Genomic DNA, 18,134 nt, shown 5'->3' with positions numbered 1-18,134 from the left:
GAATGGGGAAAGTGTGATTCAGACCAAGTGGACAGATGGGCCCAGGTTCAGAAACGAGTGTCTGCACTTGAGCCGCTGCTTGGAGCTGACCGGGGTTGGAATGCAGGGTGTGGGGTGGTGGTGTGGGGACTAGAGAGGGCGGCGGGGAGGACTGTGGCCAGAGGTGGCCTTTCGCCGTTAGGAGTCCTGAGGGGCGTTGGCCAGGGTGACCTGATCAGATCAGGTTTGGGCCAGATCTCTAGAGCTGAAATGCGTCATTTGGAGGGGGCAGCCCCGTGCCCCGGCCAGAGACAGCTGCGGTGGTCCAGGTGGGAGATGACGGTGGCCTGGTAGGATCTAGCACTTCCTGTCACGCTGCAGCTACAACTCTCTTTTAGTCCTCAGTTGCCTGTTCAATGGTTTGTGCAGAAAGAGGATGATTGTGGGTACTTCTTATTCATAGCTGTATCTGCCCAGCCTTTAGTGGGGGTCTGGCACACCCAGGCCCTTGGAGGGACTTGTGGAGCATGGAATTGACAGTGTGGACGTGGGGCAGGCTGCCCGAGCCGGATTCTGGTGAGGTCTCTCCACTACTAGGTATCAAAGGGCCCGTGGCCTGGGAAAGACTTTTCCGCAGGGTCTAGTTTGGGCTTTTGGCCTAGGACCGACTGGACAGATTTTAGGGATTTTAGGAAGTTTCCTCCAGCAGCAGCCACATGGCTCTGGCTAACGGGGATCCTCTCTGCTCACCCCAGGAGCCACAAGGATGGCGCACTTGCTGGGCAGCCAGTCCTGCATGGACAGTCTGCGCAAGGACCTTACCGACCTGCAGGGCGCCATCGTGGACGTGTTCTCTCGCGCCGGGCCTGTGCGCTTCCCCTCCTGGAAGTTCCCTGACCGCGTGGCCTGCGACCTGGACATGGTGGCCCTGCTAGAGCATTATGACCACGTGCCAGGTGACCCCGAGTTCACGCAGCTGTCCCATGCTGTTCTGCTGGAGCTGGTCATCGACAGGTGAGGGCCTTGACTGAACCTGTAATCTTGGGATGCTGGCATCAGCCCCTTAAACCAGTAGACCAGCCTCGGGATCCCCCGCCTCCCCCCCAGCAGGGATCACGTTGGTAACAATAATCACCTTTAACTGAGTGCCTCTCAGGAGGCCGGCCAGCTCAAGGCCCTCACAGCGAGCTCAGCTCCTGTCCTGTGCTGTGTTTTCCCATCCTGTCCACCCTCAGGGAGTTGCAGGCCCCCCTCTTGGTCTTTGCAGCACTGCAGCTCTGACGGCTGCCTCTCCAGCTTCTGTAGGGCGCCTCCTTAGGTTTTCTGTGCGTCGAGGACACCACAGCTGCTGCTCAGAGTTTCCATCCGAGGCCCTTTTTCCTGGTGTCTTGTGGGCTCTGCCGTTCCCAGTGTGTGTCACAAGGTCAGACACGGGACGTGTTTTTCCAGATTCTGGCCCTGTTGGGAAGATTGCCCCGCAGCCCCTCCATTTCTACACTCTCATTAAACTTAACATGGCTGTCAGGCTTCCACTTCCTGGGGACCACCACCCAGGCTCCCTGTAACCAAAACCATACATGGACTGAAGTCATGGAGGCCCAACAGGCAAGGACAGTTTGGGGATGACCTGCCTGGGGACAAAGAAGCCAGGGTAACCACTTAGAGGCCTGGAGGCACCCTCAGTTTGAAAGTATTTGGAACCTGTAAGAGGCTAAACACACATAAGCACAGAACACACTTCCTTCTTTTTTTTTTTTTTTAAAGATTTTATTTATTTATTTGAGAGAGAACAGATGAGTGGGGGGCAGGGAGGAACAGAAGGAGAGGGAGAAACAGGCTCCCCTTGAGCAGGGAGCCCAACACAGGGCTTGATCCCAGGACTCCTGGGATCATGACCTGAGCCAAAGGCAGACACTTGACTGACTGAGCCACCCAGGTGCCCTGAGCCCATGTTCCTTCTCCTCTGCTGCCCTCTGCTAGGAGCGCCCTGCCCACCCCTTCCTGGTCTGGCCAAGCCGCATTCATCCATCAAGGCCCAGTCTCCCCACACCCCTGTGAAACTGTTGCTCACATGTCTTCCCCATTCCCTCTGTCAAGGCTATGCTCTGTCTTCTTTCCAGGCGCTTCCCCCCCCTCCGCCCCAGTGCTGCCCAGCACTGTGGCAGGCACAGTCGTCCCCATTCACAGAGGAAGACACCTCAGCTCAGAGAGGGGCAGGGCTTGGAGGCAGTTGGTATCTCCTCCCCCAGGCCTTTTCTGCCCAAGACCCCAGTGGGTTTAGGATGACCCCTCTGCACCCGGAACAAGACGAGGTTACTTACCTGCCCAGTATGTTTTGTAAATACAATACCTCTTCCTTTCGAATAGCTTGGTTCCCACGCAAATACAAACTTGTCCTTCTCATGCCTCTCCTCCTTAAAAGTAGCCAACTCTAACGTTGAACACTGAAGTTAGGATAGACACCTAGCTGTCCTCACGTCTCTGATGTCACAGAAGCAGCTCGCCCTGCAGGAGAAGACCCTGACTAGAATCAGGAAGCTGCAGGGCGCCCTGCCCCGCATGCTCACCCTGAGGCTGTGGGTGGTCCCTTCCGCTTGCAGGGTCTCAGCGCGGTCCTCTGTAAGGTGAAGGCTCTGAGCCATGTGATGTAATGCAGCCACCCACCCAGCGCTTTCCGACTGCATGCAATACAACTGAAGCGAGTCCCAGTCAGCCAGAGAGTGTCCCAGTGCGGTGGGGAACAGCCAGGCAGAAGTGCTGCCAGCCAGGAGGCCCAGAAGAGGCCCCCAAGTTCAGCCCTCAGGGAGGGCTTCCTGGAGGAGGTGGCTCTTGGATTGGGTTTGAAGCTGGTCCAGCAGAGCATATGCAAAGGCCCTCCAGGTCCCCAGAGCCAGCGGCTACTAGTTGTGTGCTGTGCAGACCCCCTGGCGCCAGGCTCTACCCAAGCTGACCCTGCCGCCTCTGCCCGCAGGCTCCTGCTGCTGCTTCAGAGCTGCACAAGCTACCTGGAGAACCTTGGTTCGGAGCAGACAGTGCCCCCTACCCGGGCTGTGGGGCCCTGCATGTCCGTGGGTCTCACAGTGCGGCGCTTCTGGAACAGCCTGCTGAGGCTGGGCGTGATCTACCAGCAGGCAGCCCCCCAGGTGGGTTAGTCACCCCCACACCTGTCCACCCTGCCCCAGTCCCAGCTTCCTGGCACACCACATGTGCATACCTTCGCTGGCTTCACACTGCCTGAAGGAGACCGTGTCAACTCTGCAGCCTCCCAGTCACAGCCCCCGCAGCGCGCAGTTAGCCATGCAGGCCTCGGGGGGTCATGTCTGGGCCACCTGGCTCTGCTGTTTATGCTGAGCCTACCCTGCCCCTCAGTTTGTTCATCTGCACAGTGGGAACAATGTCAGTCTCTACGTCTCGGGGTGGTGTTGGGCGATACTGCTAACATTCGCCCCATTTGTTACGGCTTCTCCTGTAATCTTCACAAATCCCGGTGAGAAGGACCACCATCACCATAACAGGGAGGAAAGGAAAACCGAGAGCAGCTATGGTGACATAAGAGCAAGCAAGTCCACTGGGCAAGAACCCTGTAACCATCAGCCGTAGTTTCACTGTTACACTCCTTGTACCATGCACGGAACTGCACGGAGCCTGTGGGTGGGGGGAGCAGGGAGCTGCAGAGAGTTGGCTTGGGCTTGGTAAGTTGAGGCAGCAAAGAAAGAAGGTTCTCTCATTCACCTCGAAATCAGATAACATCTAAGGGTCTGAGCATCAGGAGAGGCTGCGCAGAATATCCCCAGGAAACTGATCACCTCCCAGGCCCGTCTCCCTCATCTGGTTTCCCTTTCTTTTCCTGACCACAGGAAAGGGTAAACCAAGGGGAGAGCCTCACCTCCAAGCCCACAGCCAAGGGCGAGCCAGCCAGGAGCCCTGAATTTGTGACTGCCAAGTTCCTGAAGCCACCCTCCCTGACGCCAGGCTTGCCCCAGACCTGCCAAGAGCTGGACAGCCTCCCCGTCAGAGTCTCCCCACAGTGTCCAGCCAGGACTGCCAAGAACAGTAGGAGCATTCACTCCCAGACGGTGGAGACGGCCCTGGTGCCCTGCGACGCGTGCACCAGCGTCCAGGGCAGCCTGCGGGAGGTGGGCAAGGTGCTCATCAGCCTGTGTCAGAGCCAGAACTTGCCCTCGTCCTTATGCCAGTTCCAGCAGCTGGTGCAGGACAGCATGGGCCTCAGGCCGCTGCCGGCCGCCACCATGGGCCACTGGGCAGCAGAGCAGAGCAAAGACCTGACACGCCTCAGTAAGCACGTGGGGGCCCTCACTCAGCTTGTTGGGCCACTTAGGGCCCAGCTGGAGGAGGCGGAGGGGCAGAAGGAAGGACTGAAGCAGCAGGTGGGCCAGCTGGAGCAGGCACTGCAGCAGGAGCAGGGCAAGCAGCGGCGACAGGCGGACGAGGCCGCGCGGCAGCTGGCAGAGTGCGAGCGCCACAAGCAGCAGCTGCGCACAGGTCTGTGCCACAGGGGCCGGGCCCTCAGTCCCTGGGGCTCTGCGGCCACCTTAGCGGGGGCTCTTCTGGAAGCAGACCCCATAACAGGGCTGCAGGTGCACGTCGTTGGAGTGAAGAAATCCAGGCTAGGGAGTGGGGTCAGAGACACCGAGGGAAGGCAGCTCAGCAAGCTGGTTACCCCGCCGACAAATGGAGCTTAATCCCACTGGGGAGTTCTGGGGCTGGTGGCGTAGAACACGCGCCTCAGAGTTGTCCCCTCAGAGGGCAAAGGAGCTGGGGAGTTGATCCCCTCACTCCTGTGTGTCCCTGAAGGGGACCCCCGGGGGGGAGCTGCTCCCTCGGTGCGCTGGCAGCCCCCAGAGCAGCACCCCTGGCTTCCGTGAAAGCCGCGGGCAGAGACAGCTATGGCACTAGAAGCAGGCCAGTGCCCGCTGATGTTGGGAGGGCTGAGGGATTTGGGCAGGTCACTGTCTTTTCCTGAGCCTGTCACCTCTGCGGAGGAGGACACGGAGGCCCAGAGCGGTGTAGAGACCTGGCAGCCGGCCAATAGGAAGCAGGAGGAGGGGAGCCCTGGCCTTCTGGCACCTCCCCAGCGCGTCTGCAGGCCCAGGCAGCCAATCCGCAGCGCACCGCGCGGGCGCCTTCCCGCCAGGCCCAAGGGAACCTCTGAAGGGCCTCTCTCTCAACCTCCGCAGAAACACGTGACCTGAAGACGAAGGTGGCCACCCTAGAGGGGGAGCTGAAGCAGCAACAGGAGTCCATGCAGGCCGTGGGTGAGGAGCCCCGTGGTGCGGCCCTGTCCCCCGTGTCCTGTGCTCGGTGGTGCAGCTGGATGAGCACCCTCTGTCTCTGTTCCCTGGGCTTCTGGGGACCATGAGGATGGGCCTGACTGGCCACACTGCTGGGGGATGGCCAGAGTTGGGGTGCCACCTCCCAAGCGGAGAGCACCTTCTGTTTTCACAACCCACTTCGGGCAGGGTTGAGAGCCGCGTTTTGTGGCTGAGGACACTGAGGCCCGGAGACAGGCTGTGACCCCTCCCGCCCCTCCTCAGGTCCCATCCTGGGTCAGAGGCAGTGCAGGGACTTGCACCCAGGCTTCCGCTGCTCTACCCCCTCCCGTGCCCACTCAATCCTGCAGAGACAAAGGCCCGGCAGCTTCAAGAGGAGGCCGAGCGCGGGGCGGAGGCCGAGAGGCAGGTGCGGCAGCTGGAGGGGCAGGTGCGGCTGCTGACAGGGCAGCTGGACGGGGCCAGTCAGCAGATCCGCTGGGCCAGCACAGAGCTGGACAAGGAGAAGGCCCGCGTTGACAGCATGGTCCGCCACCAGGAGGTGAGGCCCCCAGCACCTGGGGGTGTCTGCGGTGTAGGCTGCAGGAAAAGAGAACTCCGCTGGTTGGGGGTGGGGGGTTATCTGATCCCCAACACACACCCAGGTTTTTGTTTGATCTTTACCAAGAGTCTTGAGCCCTGGGCCCTGGGGAAACAGTGATCCAGGGACAGAGGCAGCCAAAGGAGGCCTTGTTCTGGAGGAGCTCCCTGCCCAGCGAGGACAAGCAGCTGGGCCACCACAGCCCTGCTGCCAGATGGCTGAGAGGTGCAGGGAACATACTGCAGGGATCCACAGAAGGACAGTCACGTCTGTTTGTGAGAATCCAGGATGGCTTCTGGGAGGAAGTGGCCTTTGAACCGGATGCCAAGGGCTGGTGATTAGCTCATCAGTCAGAGGAAGGACAGGGAGGGCAAAGGGTGCCCCAGGCGTTGGGGCCTTGCAGGAAACCTCAAAGGTAGGGCTGAGGGAGCAGGGGATAGACCTGAGAACTGTTCTGACTGGTCTTACTCTCAGAGGCTCGGCAGGGAAACCAAGACCCCAGGTAGAAGTCCCCAGCATCACACATGGCCCACGATGGGAAAGCCTTTCAATCCCAAGCGGGTGCTTTTCTCCATGTCCTGCGAACAGTCACGGTCACCAGGAAGCGCTGTGTGCTGTGAACAAGGTGCTGGGCCTCGGCCCCTGTAGCCCTCTTGTTCTTACTCCTCACCACCACAGTAGGGCAGTAGATACTCTCGTCATCCTGTTTTATAGATGAGGAGACTGAGGCTCAGGGAGATTAAGGAGATTGCCCAAAGCTGCACAGCCCGCCAGAGGTAGTCAGGACTTGGAGCAGGCCAGCACTGGTTCTTCCTGCTTTGCACTCAGTGGGTGTCAGGAACTGTGGGTCCCAAGTGACGTGAGCTGATGGGACGTGGGAGACCTAAGGAGAAGAAAATGTATTGGCCAGAATTCCTCTCACAGTGGAGGCTGTGATTAGAAAGAAGAGGGGAAGAGACTGATAGTTGGTCAATTGCTTTCCGAAGGGGCAGGGGTCTGCAAATTGAGGGGCCTGGCCCTGACTGGGTTGGGGGGTCCAGTGGGGTGTGCACTATCTCCCCTCTGCCCCTTCTGCTGCACACATGTGCACAGCCTCCTCTGTACACCGAGGGGCACAAGGGGGAGGATCAAAGATACCGTAGCCTCCTTTGTCCCATGGCTGGGCCTTGCCCCATGGGCCTCACAGCTTCCCTGCCCGCCCGCCCTGGCTCAGTCCCTGCAGTCCAAACAGCGAGCCCTGCTGCAGCAGCTGGACAGGCTGGACCAGGAGCATGAGGAGCTGCGGGGCAGCCTGGACGAGGCTGAGGCCCAACGGGCCGAGGCGGAAGAGCAGCTGCAGAGTGTTCAGAGCGAGAGGAAGCAAGGGCAGAGCCAGCTCCTGGCCCAGCAGGTAGGAGCAGGCAGGGAAGGGTGCGGATGGCTCTCCCCTTTCTCCAGAGGCCTGCAGGCCTGCCCCGCGCCCGGATGGGAGGAGCGTGTCCCCAGGGGAGCCGGGAGCCACTCCTTGGGCAAGGCTTGAGCCCCCCCTGTCCCAGGAGCTGCTGCAGAGCCTGCAACGGGAGAAGCAAGGCCTGGAGCAGGCCACGACAGATCTGCAGCTGACCGTATCGGAGCTGGAACGCGAGCTCGTGGAGCTAAGGGAGCGGGAGCGGCTGCTGGTGGCCTTCCCGGACCTGCACAGACCCATCGAGGCCCAGATCCCAAGTAGGGGCCCGGAGGTGCTGGCCAGGGCATGTTGGGGCCCGGACAGGCAGCTGAGGGCTCACCTGGGCAAGACACTGAAGTCTATAGCTCCCCAGCCTGCAGCATAGTTCCTACCGAGTCCCCAGGACACACAGGTGCTTAATGTGTTAGCCACTCTGTAGATGGAGACACAGAAGCCCAGAGGCGAGGGGACTGCCCACTGTCGCACAGCTGAGTCCATATGCAGGTCTAACTGCCTCTGTAGCCTGTGCTCTTTACCATGGCACATGCCACTCCTTGCTCAATGTCCTCGTGTCTCCCCAGACCACACCACGGGGCCAGCTCCAAGGGCACTGCCCCAGTTGTCCAGTGTCATGCACCCCATGGCCCAGGAATTCCAGGTACCCATCTCAGCAGAGGAGTGGATGCCAGGCAACCTAGGTTCCCATTCCAGGCCCTCCAGCCCTCACCCCTGGGGGGGTGAATCCACTTGCAGAACTGTTGGGAAGATCCACTGCAATTTAGCTGGTTATGATAAGTCATCAGTCCCGAGCACTGTATGCCAGGCCCTTCTATTGTCCTTTGATCCACCCCATAAGATGGGTAACAGCCCTTTCACAAACCACAAGGCTGCAGCAGCAACTTGCTCAGGTTCAGAGTCAGAAAGAAAGCATCCATGTCCCCAGTGGTAGAAAAGAACGTGCTTGCTGAATTCCTGTGACTCATATGCAAGAGCTGGTGCGTGACTTGAGGCAGCTCGCTGTCTCTCTGGCCCTCTGAAAACAGGTGGCTTTGGAAGAGAGTCACTCTCTTGTCTAGTTATAAAGTCTTCAGTGAGCTTGAGGTTCCACTCAGCTCTCAAATTCTACAATGCTCTGGTCACCTCCCAGCAGGTAGGGGGTGGGAAACCGGGACAATGCCTCAGGGGATGGAAGATGAGGTGGGGGGGGGCCTAGTGCACTGACCCTGCTCGGCTCCCCTGTGCTAGCCAGGCCACCAACCCAAGGCATACCCCAGCTAGTGTGTGTGCCCTCGGAGGTCCCGTCCCACTGGGCACCAGAGGCAGCCCTGGCAGGGCGAGGTAATAGAGACTATGTCCCTGCAGGCTCCAGCAATGTTACAGATGACATGGAGAGGCAGGTACAGGCCAACGACATCCGCATCCAGGTCCTGCAGGAGGAGAATGGGCGGCTCCGATCTATGCTGTCCAAAATCCGGGAGGCAGCCCAACAGGGGAGCCTCAAGGTGGGCAGCCTGGCTCCCCAGCCTGAGAGGGCCAGCCCTTGGGGACTTGGAGGAGGCACCTGACCCAGCAAGTCTTCAGAACCCCCCCTCCCGGGGACCTACTGAAAGCCTGCCTCATCACATGCAGTTTCCATGTTTCAAGCAGGCATGAGCACGGTACAGTGCCTGCCAGCTCTGGATTCCCCCCTCCAGCTCTTGTTGCCTTTATTTTAAGGACAACCCGGAACCTTGTTGGAAAGCAAAACTTCCCACACTTCCTGCAGCTGGGGTGGCCCTGGAAGACTCCCCAAACCCTGCCCCTGAGAGGAAGGGGCTGTGGGTATGGGTCTGGGCCCTCCCTCTCCCTCCATGGCGATGACACCCTCGCTAAACAGTGCAGAGACGTTTCCTGGGCCTTTCTGAATTTGGCTTTCTTTGCAGCTGATCCCGCAGGACCAGCTCTGGGCCCCTCCCAGCAAGGGAATCCAGGGATCAGTGCCCCTGGCCCAGGCCCAGAAGGCTTCCCCAGGGTGAGTAAGGCTTTGATAGAGGTGGGGCAGACAGGGGTGGGTCGGTCCCCCTCACTCACAGGGGATCTTGCCATCTGATCCTCCCTCAGGCCCCTGGGCAGGCGGCACCTGCCTAGCAGCAGGACAGCCAGCGCGGGCAGGACCCTACCATGCCAGCTCCAGGCATCCCCACCTCAGCAGTCCTGCAGTCAGCCGGGCAGGTCCTCCCTGGAAAACATGACCCACTCAACCAACTGTGCTCAGAACCCCATCCGGGCCTTGGCCAGGCTGAGGAGGAGACTGTCACCAGGCCAGGGCCAGGCCAGCCCTGCATACCAGCCCCAGGAGCGGCCCATGTAGCCTGCCGTGTGGTGGGGCTGGAGGGCAGGTGGTTGGCAACCCATTCAATGTAATAAAGCCCCGGCCATCTGCCCACAGTACCCTTGGCCTCACAGCACTGGGTGAGCCAGAGGCAGAGTCCTTCATTCCCTGTTCTGGGCAGGGACCACCGAGTCCCCAGCCATGCAGGTCATCTGCCAGCAGAGGCCTGGCACACTGCGGGCCCTCAGTAAATGAGTGCTACTTGCCTCCGTCCTGACAGGGCAGTGGGGGAAGAAAGCACACCAGGGACAGAAAGAAGCTTTAGCACCTAGGCCAGGTGAAAGGCAGTCTTTTGACCCCCAAAACAAGGGCAAAAGGGTGACATGGACTCGGTGACTCCCACCCGTGGAGAGCAGGGTCAGAGTAGGGGGTATGTCAGGGAAGGAGAGCAGTTGCCACGGTAGGATCAGTGAGGAAGTCAGAGAAAGGGGGTCCTGGCTCTGGGCTCACAGAGGCAGGCAGAGGGCAGGGAAGCCTTCCCAGCCCCAGCCTGGGCCTGGGCCCTTCTGCCCCAGCTCTGAACCTGGGATGGGAACATTAAGGACCCAAGAAAGTCAGTCATCCTTTTACTAAGGAGCTCTTCACCTTCAGGAAATGTAAGTCACAAAGGGTTTCTCTAAATCCAGGAGGTTGGATCCCTAGAAGGCAGGGCAAGGCCTCACCTAACCAGACAATGGGACATCCAGCAAGCCCTGGCTTTCCCAGGCCTGTCTCTTGGGGCCCCGGCACTGATGCCATCCAGCCACGCCAGGCCCACAGTCCAGTTTTCTCCATGAAGCCTCCAGCCTGCCCTGAGTCACCAAGGCCTTGCTGAGGACTTCTCAGGGTGGGCACTCCCAGAGTGCCTCAATTTACAGAGAAGGGTCAAGAGGGGCCATGTGTGTAGCTGAACTGGCATGGCCACTATCTGCCCAACTCCGGCTTCGGCGGAGCCTGGCATTCCTGAGAGAGACTGGGATGTCCTGGCCCTGGCCCTGCCCCTCACAGGTGAGAGCCAGCCCTTGGGGTGGGGTCCCTGAAGCAAGAGCCGTGGGCCCAAGTCCAGGGGGAGGACCCATCACAGCTCAGCTCCCCTGTGCTCACAGTTCTGGAGGTCAGAAGTTCAAGCCCCGTGGCTGGGTTCTCTGTTCAGGATCTTAGAAGACTCACGTCAAAGTATCTGCCAGATTACATTCCTTTCTGACAGCTCTGGGAAAGAACCCACTCCCAGGCTCCTTCTGATTGCTGGCAGAATTCTGCTTCTTGTAGCCGTAGGACTGAGGTCCAGCTCCTTGCAGGCTGCTGTCAGCAGGGGCCACTCTTAGCGCCTAGAAGCTGTTTGCCTTCCTTGCCACGTGGCCCCCTCCATCTTCAAGTCAGCAACAGAGAATTTCTCATGCACTGAATGCCCTTCCTGCTTCAACTTTCTGACTTCCTCTTCTACCAGACCAGAGAAAACTCTCTGCTTCTAATGGGCTCTCGTGGTTAGGTCAGGCCCTCTTGGATACTTTTCCTATCTTAAGGTCACCTGTGCCTTAGAATATAACCTAAGCATGGGAGTAAAATCCTCTAGACTCCCAGTTGCAGGTTTACAACAAGGCGCGTTCATGAGGACTGGGGGGGGGATCTTGGGGTCCCGTCTTAGAATCCACCTCCCACAGGCAGTAGAGCGCAAGGCGACCTCTCTGTCTTAAGACATCCACACAAATCTGATCTCTTATGTTAAAATATATCCATGTTTACTTCAATATTAAACCTCCCCGACCCCAAATCTAAAAAACCCTGGCTGCCCCTAAAAGATGCACCACGTTTATCCTGCAGCTTCAAGTATCCTGGTCAGCATCCTGTAGCCTGGCCAAGCAGCATAGGACCCGATGGCTTCGGGGGCCTCTAGTCCCAACCAGGCCTGGGAAGGGAGCCCAGTTGGACAGGCAGTAGCGCTCCCAGCTCCTAGTGTCCAAGGGCTGAGGGCGGTATCAGTGGAGGGGCCTCCGAGTTGAACGTCACAGCCTTGACTGAGATGTGTCCTGAAAGCCGGTCAGGCCAGGATGTCCCCAAGGCCAGACAGCTCCTCTCACAACCCAACCCCCAATAAATAAGCACAAAACCCAGCCAGCCACTGCAGCCTCAGTCCCCAGGGATGCCCTGGCAGGCAGGTCAGAGAGCCGCCAGAGCCCTGGGAACAGCTGTACTGGCCCACACCCTCCTTCCCCAGGCCCCTGCCCAGGGTCCTGGGAGCTGCCTACGAGGAGGGCAGACACAGACACCCCAGGATGGTAGAGAAGGGCCCCAAGGTGGCTTCTCTTTCTTGACTGGCAGGTCCAGACCCTGCGTCCTTGGACTGGGGAGTGTGGTCCCTCCATCCCAGTATGAATAGGATGGGGTGCCTTGCCCCTCAGCAGGCCCCTAGCCTTCCTCCCACCAGCAGGGCTTCCTGTCTATCCCGCTGTTCTGTTCCAGGAGCCCAGGCCTAGGGCCAGGGTGCAGGTGGGATGGTCCTTCGCCCACATGCAGAGACCCAGTGGGGGGAGCTAATCATCTGAGTAGCGGTTCCCTGCAGGAGAGGAGGAAAAAACAGGGAGGGAGGTGTCAGGTGGGGAGCAGGTATACCCAGCCAAGGGCCCCCACCGCTGGTGCTTACCCAGGACGTTGAATTTGCATAGCGGGCAAGTCTGTTGGAGCATCAGCCAGGGGTCCACACAGTCTCTATGAAACTCATGCTTACAGGGCAGCACCCGGAGCCACTGCAGGGTGTGGGGGAAGGCTCAGGCCACAGAGTCAGGCCTCCAAGTGGGGATGCCTGGCCCCCACCTGCACAGGAGAACTGAAACCCCTACAGCCTATCACCCCCTCGCCAACACACACACACCCCGTTCTGCTTTCCTAGTTACAGTAGGAGCTGGGAGGATAAGGGCCTGGTCGAAACGGTTCTGGGGTCTCTCAGGAGTAGAGAGAGCGACATCACAGGTCAGCTGATGGCTGGCCTCCGCCTGCGGCACTAACCTGCTTGTTGCAGAAGTAATCCAGACACACGGCGCAGGTCTCGGCACCGGGTTCAGGGGGGGCCTGTGCTGCCCTGCCCAGACGGCAGCGCCGGGTCTTCAGAGATGCCAGTCTCCGCAGCACCCGGTGCTGGAGCAGATCCACCTGGTGGCAGAGGGCAGGCACAGTTAGGCAGGCTGGAGGGCTCGGGACACCGGGGCTCCCAGGGGCTGGCTCTCACCTGGCCTCCAGGCTCCCGCTGGCTCTGCCTTGACGCCTGCCGCTGGGCCTGCACCACGAGGCCTGTGCACAGGAGCATGGCCACCAGCAGGATGGCGTTCCACAGCTGCTGCAGGGGCTTCTGGGGAGGAGGGCAGGGTGTCAGGGATACTGGGGCCGCTCTACGCTCTTCCCCCAGCGAAGCCACTCTGAGGACCAGGCAGGTAAGGTCCATCTGCAGCGTGTCCCTGCAGGCTCCTGGCTTCCTCTTCTGAAGCCTCCGTGCCTCCCATCTGTGCCCCAAGGGTCTGCCCCACTGTGCCACACTGTCTATACAGCTCCTGGGTGTCTAGCCGCTGAGGGGACCCACATCCGTCCCCAGCCCCTCTCCCGGGCAACAGTGTTTTCTGCATTTTTGGAAGCTCCTCTCTGGCAGCCCCACAGACGCCCCAGCCCAGGACCCTATTACCTTCCCACCCCCATCCCTACCCCACACTTCTCCTGGTCTACTTTCCTGGGCACCATCACCTATCCACTTGCATCTGGGCCAAGCATTCACATGGTCCCCTGTGGCTTCACTCTTAGGTGGCTCATGCACCCCTCCCCTCCATCCCACTCCTCTGCTCTTTGGGGGCCCCGCTCCAGCCTCACCGGCCCATTTCCCACAGCGACAAGGATCTCACCTGCAAACCTGATCACGCAGGACCCCTGCTTGACACCCTTCCCTGCGACGGCCCCGCCCTCAGGAGAGACCCCGAACTCCTCTAGCAGCCATCTGTCAAGGCCCTAGATCGCCCACCCCCTCTGTCCTTTGAGGGTCCCATGCTCCTTGCTCTTTCTCATCTTCCCAGTTCTTCCTCACCCCTTCCCTCGGCTAATGCCTTTGATGCCCCTTGCTCCAGAGCTCTCCCTGACCACTAGGGCTAGGCAGATGCTCCCCACTTGCCTCCCCCTGCCCAGCCCAGCCCTCCTCACACTCTTTACTGTGTGTTTCCTTGTCGCTGCCCTTGGCAGTCCTCAGACTCTCACTGGTGGGAAGGAACCACATCTGACCTGCCTCGGCCTTTGAGAGGCCCCTCAGAGCCTCAGAGTTCCTGGGGTGGGGATGGGGGACATGCACTGACCTTGACTTAACTCCCCCCCCCCACAGCAGTGTGGCAGCTGGGCTTTGACTACAAAACAGCTGGCTCAGGAAATGATGTGGCAGAGTAAGCAAAACCCAGCCAGCTCACCCACACAGGCACACCGGTTCACACGTTCTCTGGATGTGTCGTGACTAATAAATGCATTCATTTAAAAGCTTTCCGCATTCCTAGTAGCCTTCTGCCATCATGTTCTTCCCCAGCCAACAATGAAGTTCAACTATCATCGTGTTGGGGGAGAGGGGCCGAGAAGTGATGTGCTGTTGAAAGAGAGCACCTCTCTGGACAAGGCTAGGTGCTGCTGGTGTCACAAGACACTGCTCTTGCTCAGAGTGGAGGCGCCCAAAAGGCCATTCTCAAGAGAGGTCCATCAGCCCCCACTTCCTGTTCCTCACCCTCTCTCCTCTGGTCTCTGTGCCCCCCCGTCTTCCCCAGGGAGTGGTGCGGTGGTGACACCTGCTCCAGGAAGCTCTCCCCAAGCCCCCAGGCTGAGCTCAGATGCGTCCCCTGGGTCCCGGAGGGCCCACGCCCACCACCAGCTCGGCACTCACCCCAGCAGAGTGACAGCCATGGCCTTTCTCCTCCCCAAATGGGGCCCCAGGAGCCCAGGGCTGGAACTGCCCGGCCTGTGTGCCCTGGGCCCTGCTGAGCCAGGATGACACGTGGCAAGACTCACTGAGTGGCCACTGCCAGGTAAGCTCTCCAGGGCAGACCCTGGAGCTCCATGCTCTGGAGCAGCCTGCGAGCCCTGGGTGGGCCAAGGCATGGCTAGCTTGGAGCTCTGCTGCAGGCTCAGCACAATCTTAGGGACCCCCAGGTGAGGAGGGACGGCAGGGTCTGTCCATCAGAGCAGCGAGGGAGTGGTCCACCTGACCCTTCTGACGCATGGGCGCTGTAGCTCTGGATTCCCACACTCGAAGGATGGTGACTGGGCCCTAGGGTTGGGGCTGAGAGCTGGCCCCAACCACCCTTAAGACACCTTGGCTATCACGGCTACCCAGCACTGGTACGGGCCCACCCTGACCGACAGCACGGCTGCTCAGCTTTGCCCCCTGTACCAGCCAGACGGACCTGCAGACTGCCTACGTTCCCACTCTCGCGCCCCTTGCCCAGCCCACTCTTCTCCTAGCTCCAGCCTTTCTGCAGGCACTTCCTTTCTCATCTGACAGCCCCCACCAAATGCCTGCCCCACCCGGACATCTGTGTGGGCTGCCCTCCAGGGGTAGACTTGGTGGGGCTCCCTTTTCTTCCAGAAAGCCCTTTCATTCTCCCAGTCCCAGTGCCTGCTCCCTTCACACAACTGTGGTTCAGTTCCTGCCACTCAAATAGGAATGAGCACACAACATCTGGGCTGAACTGCTGAGGCCTTTTCGTGTGAGAGTTCTTCCCTGCTCGTCGTTGAGCCCCTTTGGGACAGTTCCCAGGTCTCACAGGTTTTTTGGACCCTCCACAGCCCTTCCCATCGAGCCCTAAGTGTCTTAGGACCTCAAAAGTGAGCTGGTGACAGCTAATTTATTCAAGCACTTATAACAATAAACACATTCAGAGTAGCAGGAGCTGCCCACCTGCTCTGTGCCCACCTCGAGCTGACCTCCTGACACGACCCCCTGACAATCCCGTGGCCATGTGCTGTCCTTGTTCACAAATTAGGAACAGGAGACCAAAGAGGTTAAACGCTCAACCTGAGATCGCTCAGCTAAGGCTGCAAGCCTGCCTGACTCTTGAAGCTGCCGGGTGTGGCCCAATCCCACTGACACCTGTTAGACGCTGCCCACCAGGAAACCAGGACATGCCCACCCTGACAGAGTAGGGACTTGCAAGATGCTTGTGGACAAAATATCTTTGAACCTTCTCGATGCCCAGCATTGAGAAATCCAGAGACTAGTAAGACACAGCTCCAGCCTTCGGGAGACAAAGTCACATTCCCCAACACTTAGATGCTTTGAGCTGTCCTAAGAACGCTATGAGGGGCCTGACAAAGCGTTGCTGCGATTTAGAAGAGGGAGAGAGGAACGGTGAGCTGAGGTTGTGAGGGAAGATTTCCAAAGAAGGCAAGCAGATGGGGACATATGGAGACAGAGAAAAAGAGTGTCCATGTCTGCAGCTAAGCATAGACAAGGCCTAGTGGCAGGAGACCAGGTGTGTGTGCGAAGGCCAGTAAATGGCATAGGGTGACAGGGTATAAGGAAAAGACTAGGAAAAAAAAAAAAGGTGAGTAAACAGGAAAGCTGTGAAAGCTGGGCTAAGGAGTCTGAACTTTATTCTGTAGCCAATGAGGAACCAAGGAGGGCTTCTGAGCGGGAGAACAACATGATAGTAGTAACTGACACTGATTATGCATGACCCCATCAGGCACTGAGCACCCACCAGGAGGTGGCAGAAGCGGTCCTGGCCACCAAGGCAAGGAGAGGCCATAGGATCTGAGACAAGGCACGTGTGCAGCCCCACCCGAGCCTCCTCTCCCCAGGCACCCACCTGCTCCTGGGCCCGACTGCCTCCCAGGCACACCAAGTCCTGCCATCCTCCGTAGCCATCCTTGGAGAGGCCACAGGTGGTCCACAGGGTCAGCTTCCACTCGATGTTGGCTGACAGCGACTCTCCACTGGTGATCTCAGCTGTAGCCTGAGTCCTCCTGGGAGGGAAAGCCACAGAGGGGCCGGAGAGAAGGGCTCTTGGGAGGAGAGGCCCAGACCCACCCACCCCAGCCTTGTAGGAAAAAGATACTCCCAAGTATCATCCCACAGCCCTCTGCTTTGGCCCCCAGGCCTTTTCTGGTTCTTGGTTTTTCCAGTTCTCACATTAGCCAGGCCAGGGAGCCCTGCAAGTCTCGGAAAGAACCTGTCAATCAGGAATCCGGCTTCCTCCTTGCTGGAGCCAATTCCCTCTGCCCCTAGAGCTGCCTCTTTGCTCCAGTCCCCTCACCCATTTTTCAGACCAGGAGACTACAGTGTTAAGGTTAACAGGAAAAGCCCTGGTCCCAAGACCCCCGAGACCACAGCAGATTCAGGGACCCCTCAAGCACCCAGGCTCCCAGGCCCAGTCCTTTGGAGCCCAAACCCCAACTCACTGCAGCAGTGCCTCCAACAGCTTGGTGACATTGGAAGAGTAATGGAGGACAATCACTGGCCTGAGCAGAAGCTGTGATATGTCTAGCTGTAGATGGACGGACAAGGAGGTCAGCTGGCCTTGGTCCCCTCCTCCCTGGCCTGCACACCCCCACTGCCTGAACCCGTTTACCTCTCGGACCACGTTGTGGTTCAAGATGAGGAGGAGCAGAGCAGAAGCTCCCAGGAAGAGTGCCCTCCGCATCTGCAGGGGGACAGAGGCAGAGGCTAGCTGGCCCCTCGCCCGCACACCTGTCTCACTACCCACGACCACAGTTCTTAGCTCCTGGCTCTGCAGTGAGTGTTTCCTCTTGACAGACTGGCTGTGCACTCCCTGAGGTCAACGGCAGAAACTCTTATTTCTCCTGCCACTCCCCCAGATGTTCTGTGGGACCCAAACAATGATGTGCCTTCCCTGGTCCTAGCAGGACAGGCCTGCCCACCAACTCTCAGCAGGAACTCCCCATCTCATACTCTCAGAGCCTGGGGGAGCTTCCTGACACTCTCTGGCCTCCTCCCACCTTCCCACTTCCACCCCATACTGACTCAATTCTCCAAACTGGGGTCCCTCACCTCAGCCAGGCCCAAGGCTTCTCTGGAAGCTCCTTAGGGGGCCCACCTGGCAGTCTAGCTCTGGCAGATGCCTTGAAACCCCTTCCTCCAGCCCCCTTCCCCACATACACCCCCTGCACCTGCTGGACCAGGGCCTTGGGATAGGCCTGCGGGCCACTGCCCTGACTCTCCTGGTAGAACTGGGCCACCTGCTCCTTGCCCACGTATGCCACTGCAATCCAGCCTTCTACGGGCACCTCTTGCTCAGCATCCACGATGTCCATCTGTGGGGCAAGGGACCATGGGCAGAGGGGGAGGAAGGGGGGGTTGGACACACAGGGGATGCAAGGCCAGGGTTTGGGAGCGAGTTTGAAGGGGAAGGCATCTGGATCTCAGGTTTTGGAAGCCGGAGTTTGAGGCCTGGGCAGCCTGGGGAGGGGACGCTGGGCTGCTAGGGCTTGGTCCAGGATGAAGGCCGGATGCGGGGTCTGGGTGCGGGGTCTACGGCG

The 18,134-nt window shown here is 59.3% G+C and overlaps 2 protein-coding genes across 7 annotated transcripts in view; one reads left to right on the top strand and one right to left on the bottom strand.

The window, feature by feature from the left end:
• CCDC157 (coiled-coil domain containing 157) overlaps positions 1-9,706 on the top strand; it is a 14,879-nt gene extending 5,173 nt beyond the window's left edge. For 2 of the 3 annotated variants that reach the window (XM_034639704.1, XM_034639703.1), the window contains 10 exons: positions 735-993; positions 2,951-3,122; positions 3,837-4,482; positions 5,178-5,255; positions 5,621-5,811; positions 7,037-7,240; positions 7,386-7,554; positions 8,639-8,778; positions 9,199-9,287; positions 9,377-9,706. In XM_034639704.1, the coding sequence (XP_034495595.1) occupies positions 746-993; positions 2,951-3,122; positions 3,837-4,482; positions 5,178-5,255; positions 5,621-5,811; positions 7,037-7,240; positions 7,386-7,554; positions 8,639-8,778; positions 9,199-9,287; positions 9,377-9,626 (2,187 nt within the window). In that variant the 5' untranslated portion in view covers positions 735-745 and the 3' untranslated portion in view covers positions 9,627-9,706. The remainder of the gene's footprint in view (positions 1-734; positions 994-2,950; positions 3,123-3,836; positions 4,483-5,177; positions 5,256-5,620; positions 5,812-7,036; positions 7,241-7,385; positions 7,555-8,638; positions 8,779-9,198; positions 9,288-9,376) is intronic. The other variant, XM_011220179.3, reaches the window with a different exon arrangement.
• On the bottom strand, positions 5,940-18,127 carry RNF215 (ring finger protein 215). Of its 4 annotated transcripts, XM_011220182.3 has the most exons (8): positions 17,766-18,113; positions 17,207-17,278; positions 17,037-17,122; positions 16,445-16,601; positions 12,850-12,969; positions 12,630-12,773; positions 12,268-12,370; positions 11,347-12,180 (listed from the first exon to the last, which is right to left on the bottom strand). In XM_011220182.3, the coding sequence occupies exons 1-8, from the start codon at positions 17,907-17,909 to the stop codon at positions 12,158-12,160; spliced, it is 849 nt and encodes a 282-aa protein (XP_011218484.1). In that variant the 5' UTR covers positions 17,910-18,113; the 3' UTR covers positions 11,347-12,157. The 4 variants fall into 4 exon arrangements, with proteins under 4 accessions (XP_034495598.1, XP_034495599.1, XP_034495597.1 ...); XM_034639707.1 differs by lacking the exons at positions 11,347-12,180; positions 12,268-12,370 and adding an exon at positions 5,940-6,733 and having other exon boundaries at positions 12,850-12,966; positions 17,766-18,127; XM_034639706.1 differs by lacking the exons at positions 11,347-12,180; positions 12,268-12,370 and adding an exon at positions 5,942-6,733 and having other exon boundaries at positions 17,766-18,121.
• Between the last annotated feature and the right edge of the window lie 7 nt (positions 18,128-18,134).

Source organism: Ailuropoda melanoleuca, chromosome 12, assembly GCF_002007445.2.
Source record: "Ailuropoda melanoleuca isolate Jingjing chromosome 12, ASM200744v2, whole genome shotgun sequence".
Classification (NCBI taxonomy): domain Eukaryota; kingdom Metazoa; phylum Chordata; class Mammalia; order Carnivora; family Ursidae; genus Ailuropoda; species Ailuropoda melanoleuca.
This window is presented reverse-complemented; position numbering and strand designations above follow the sequence as displayed.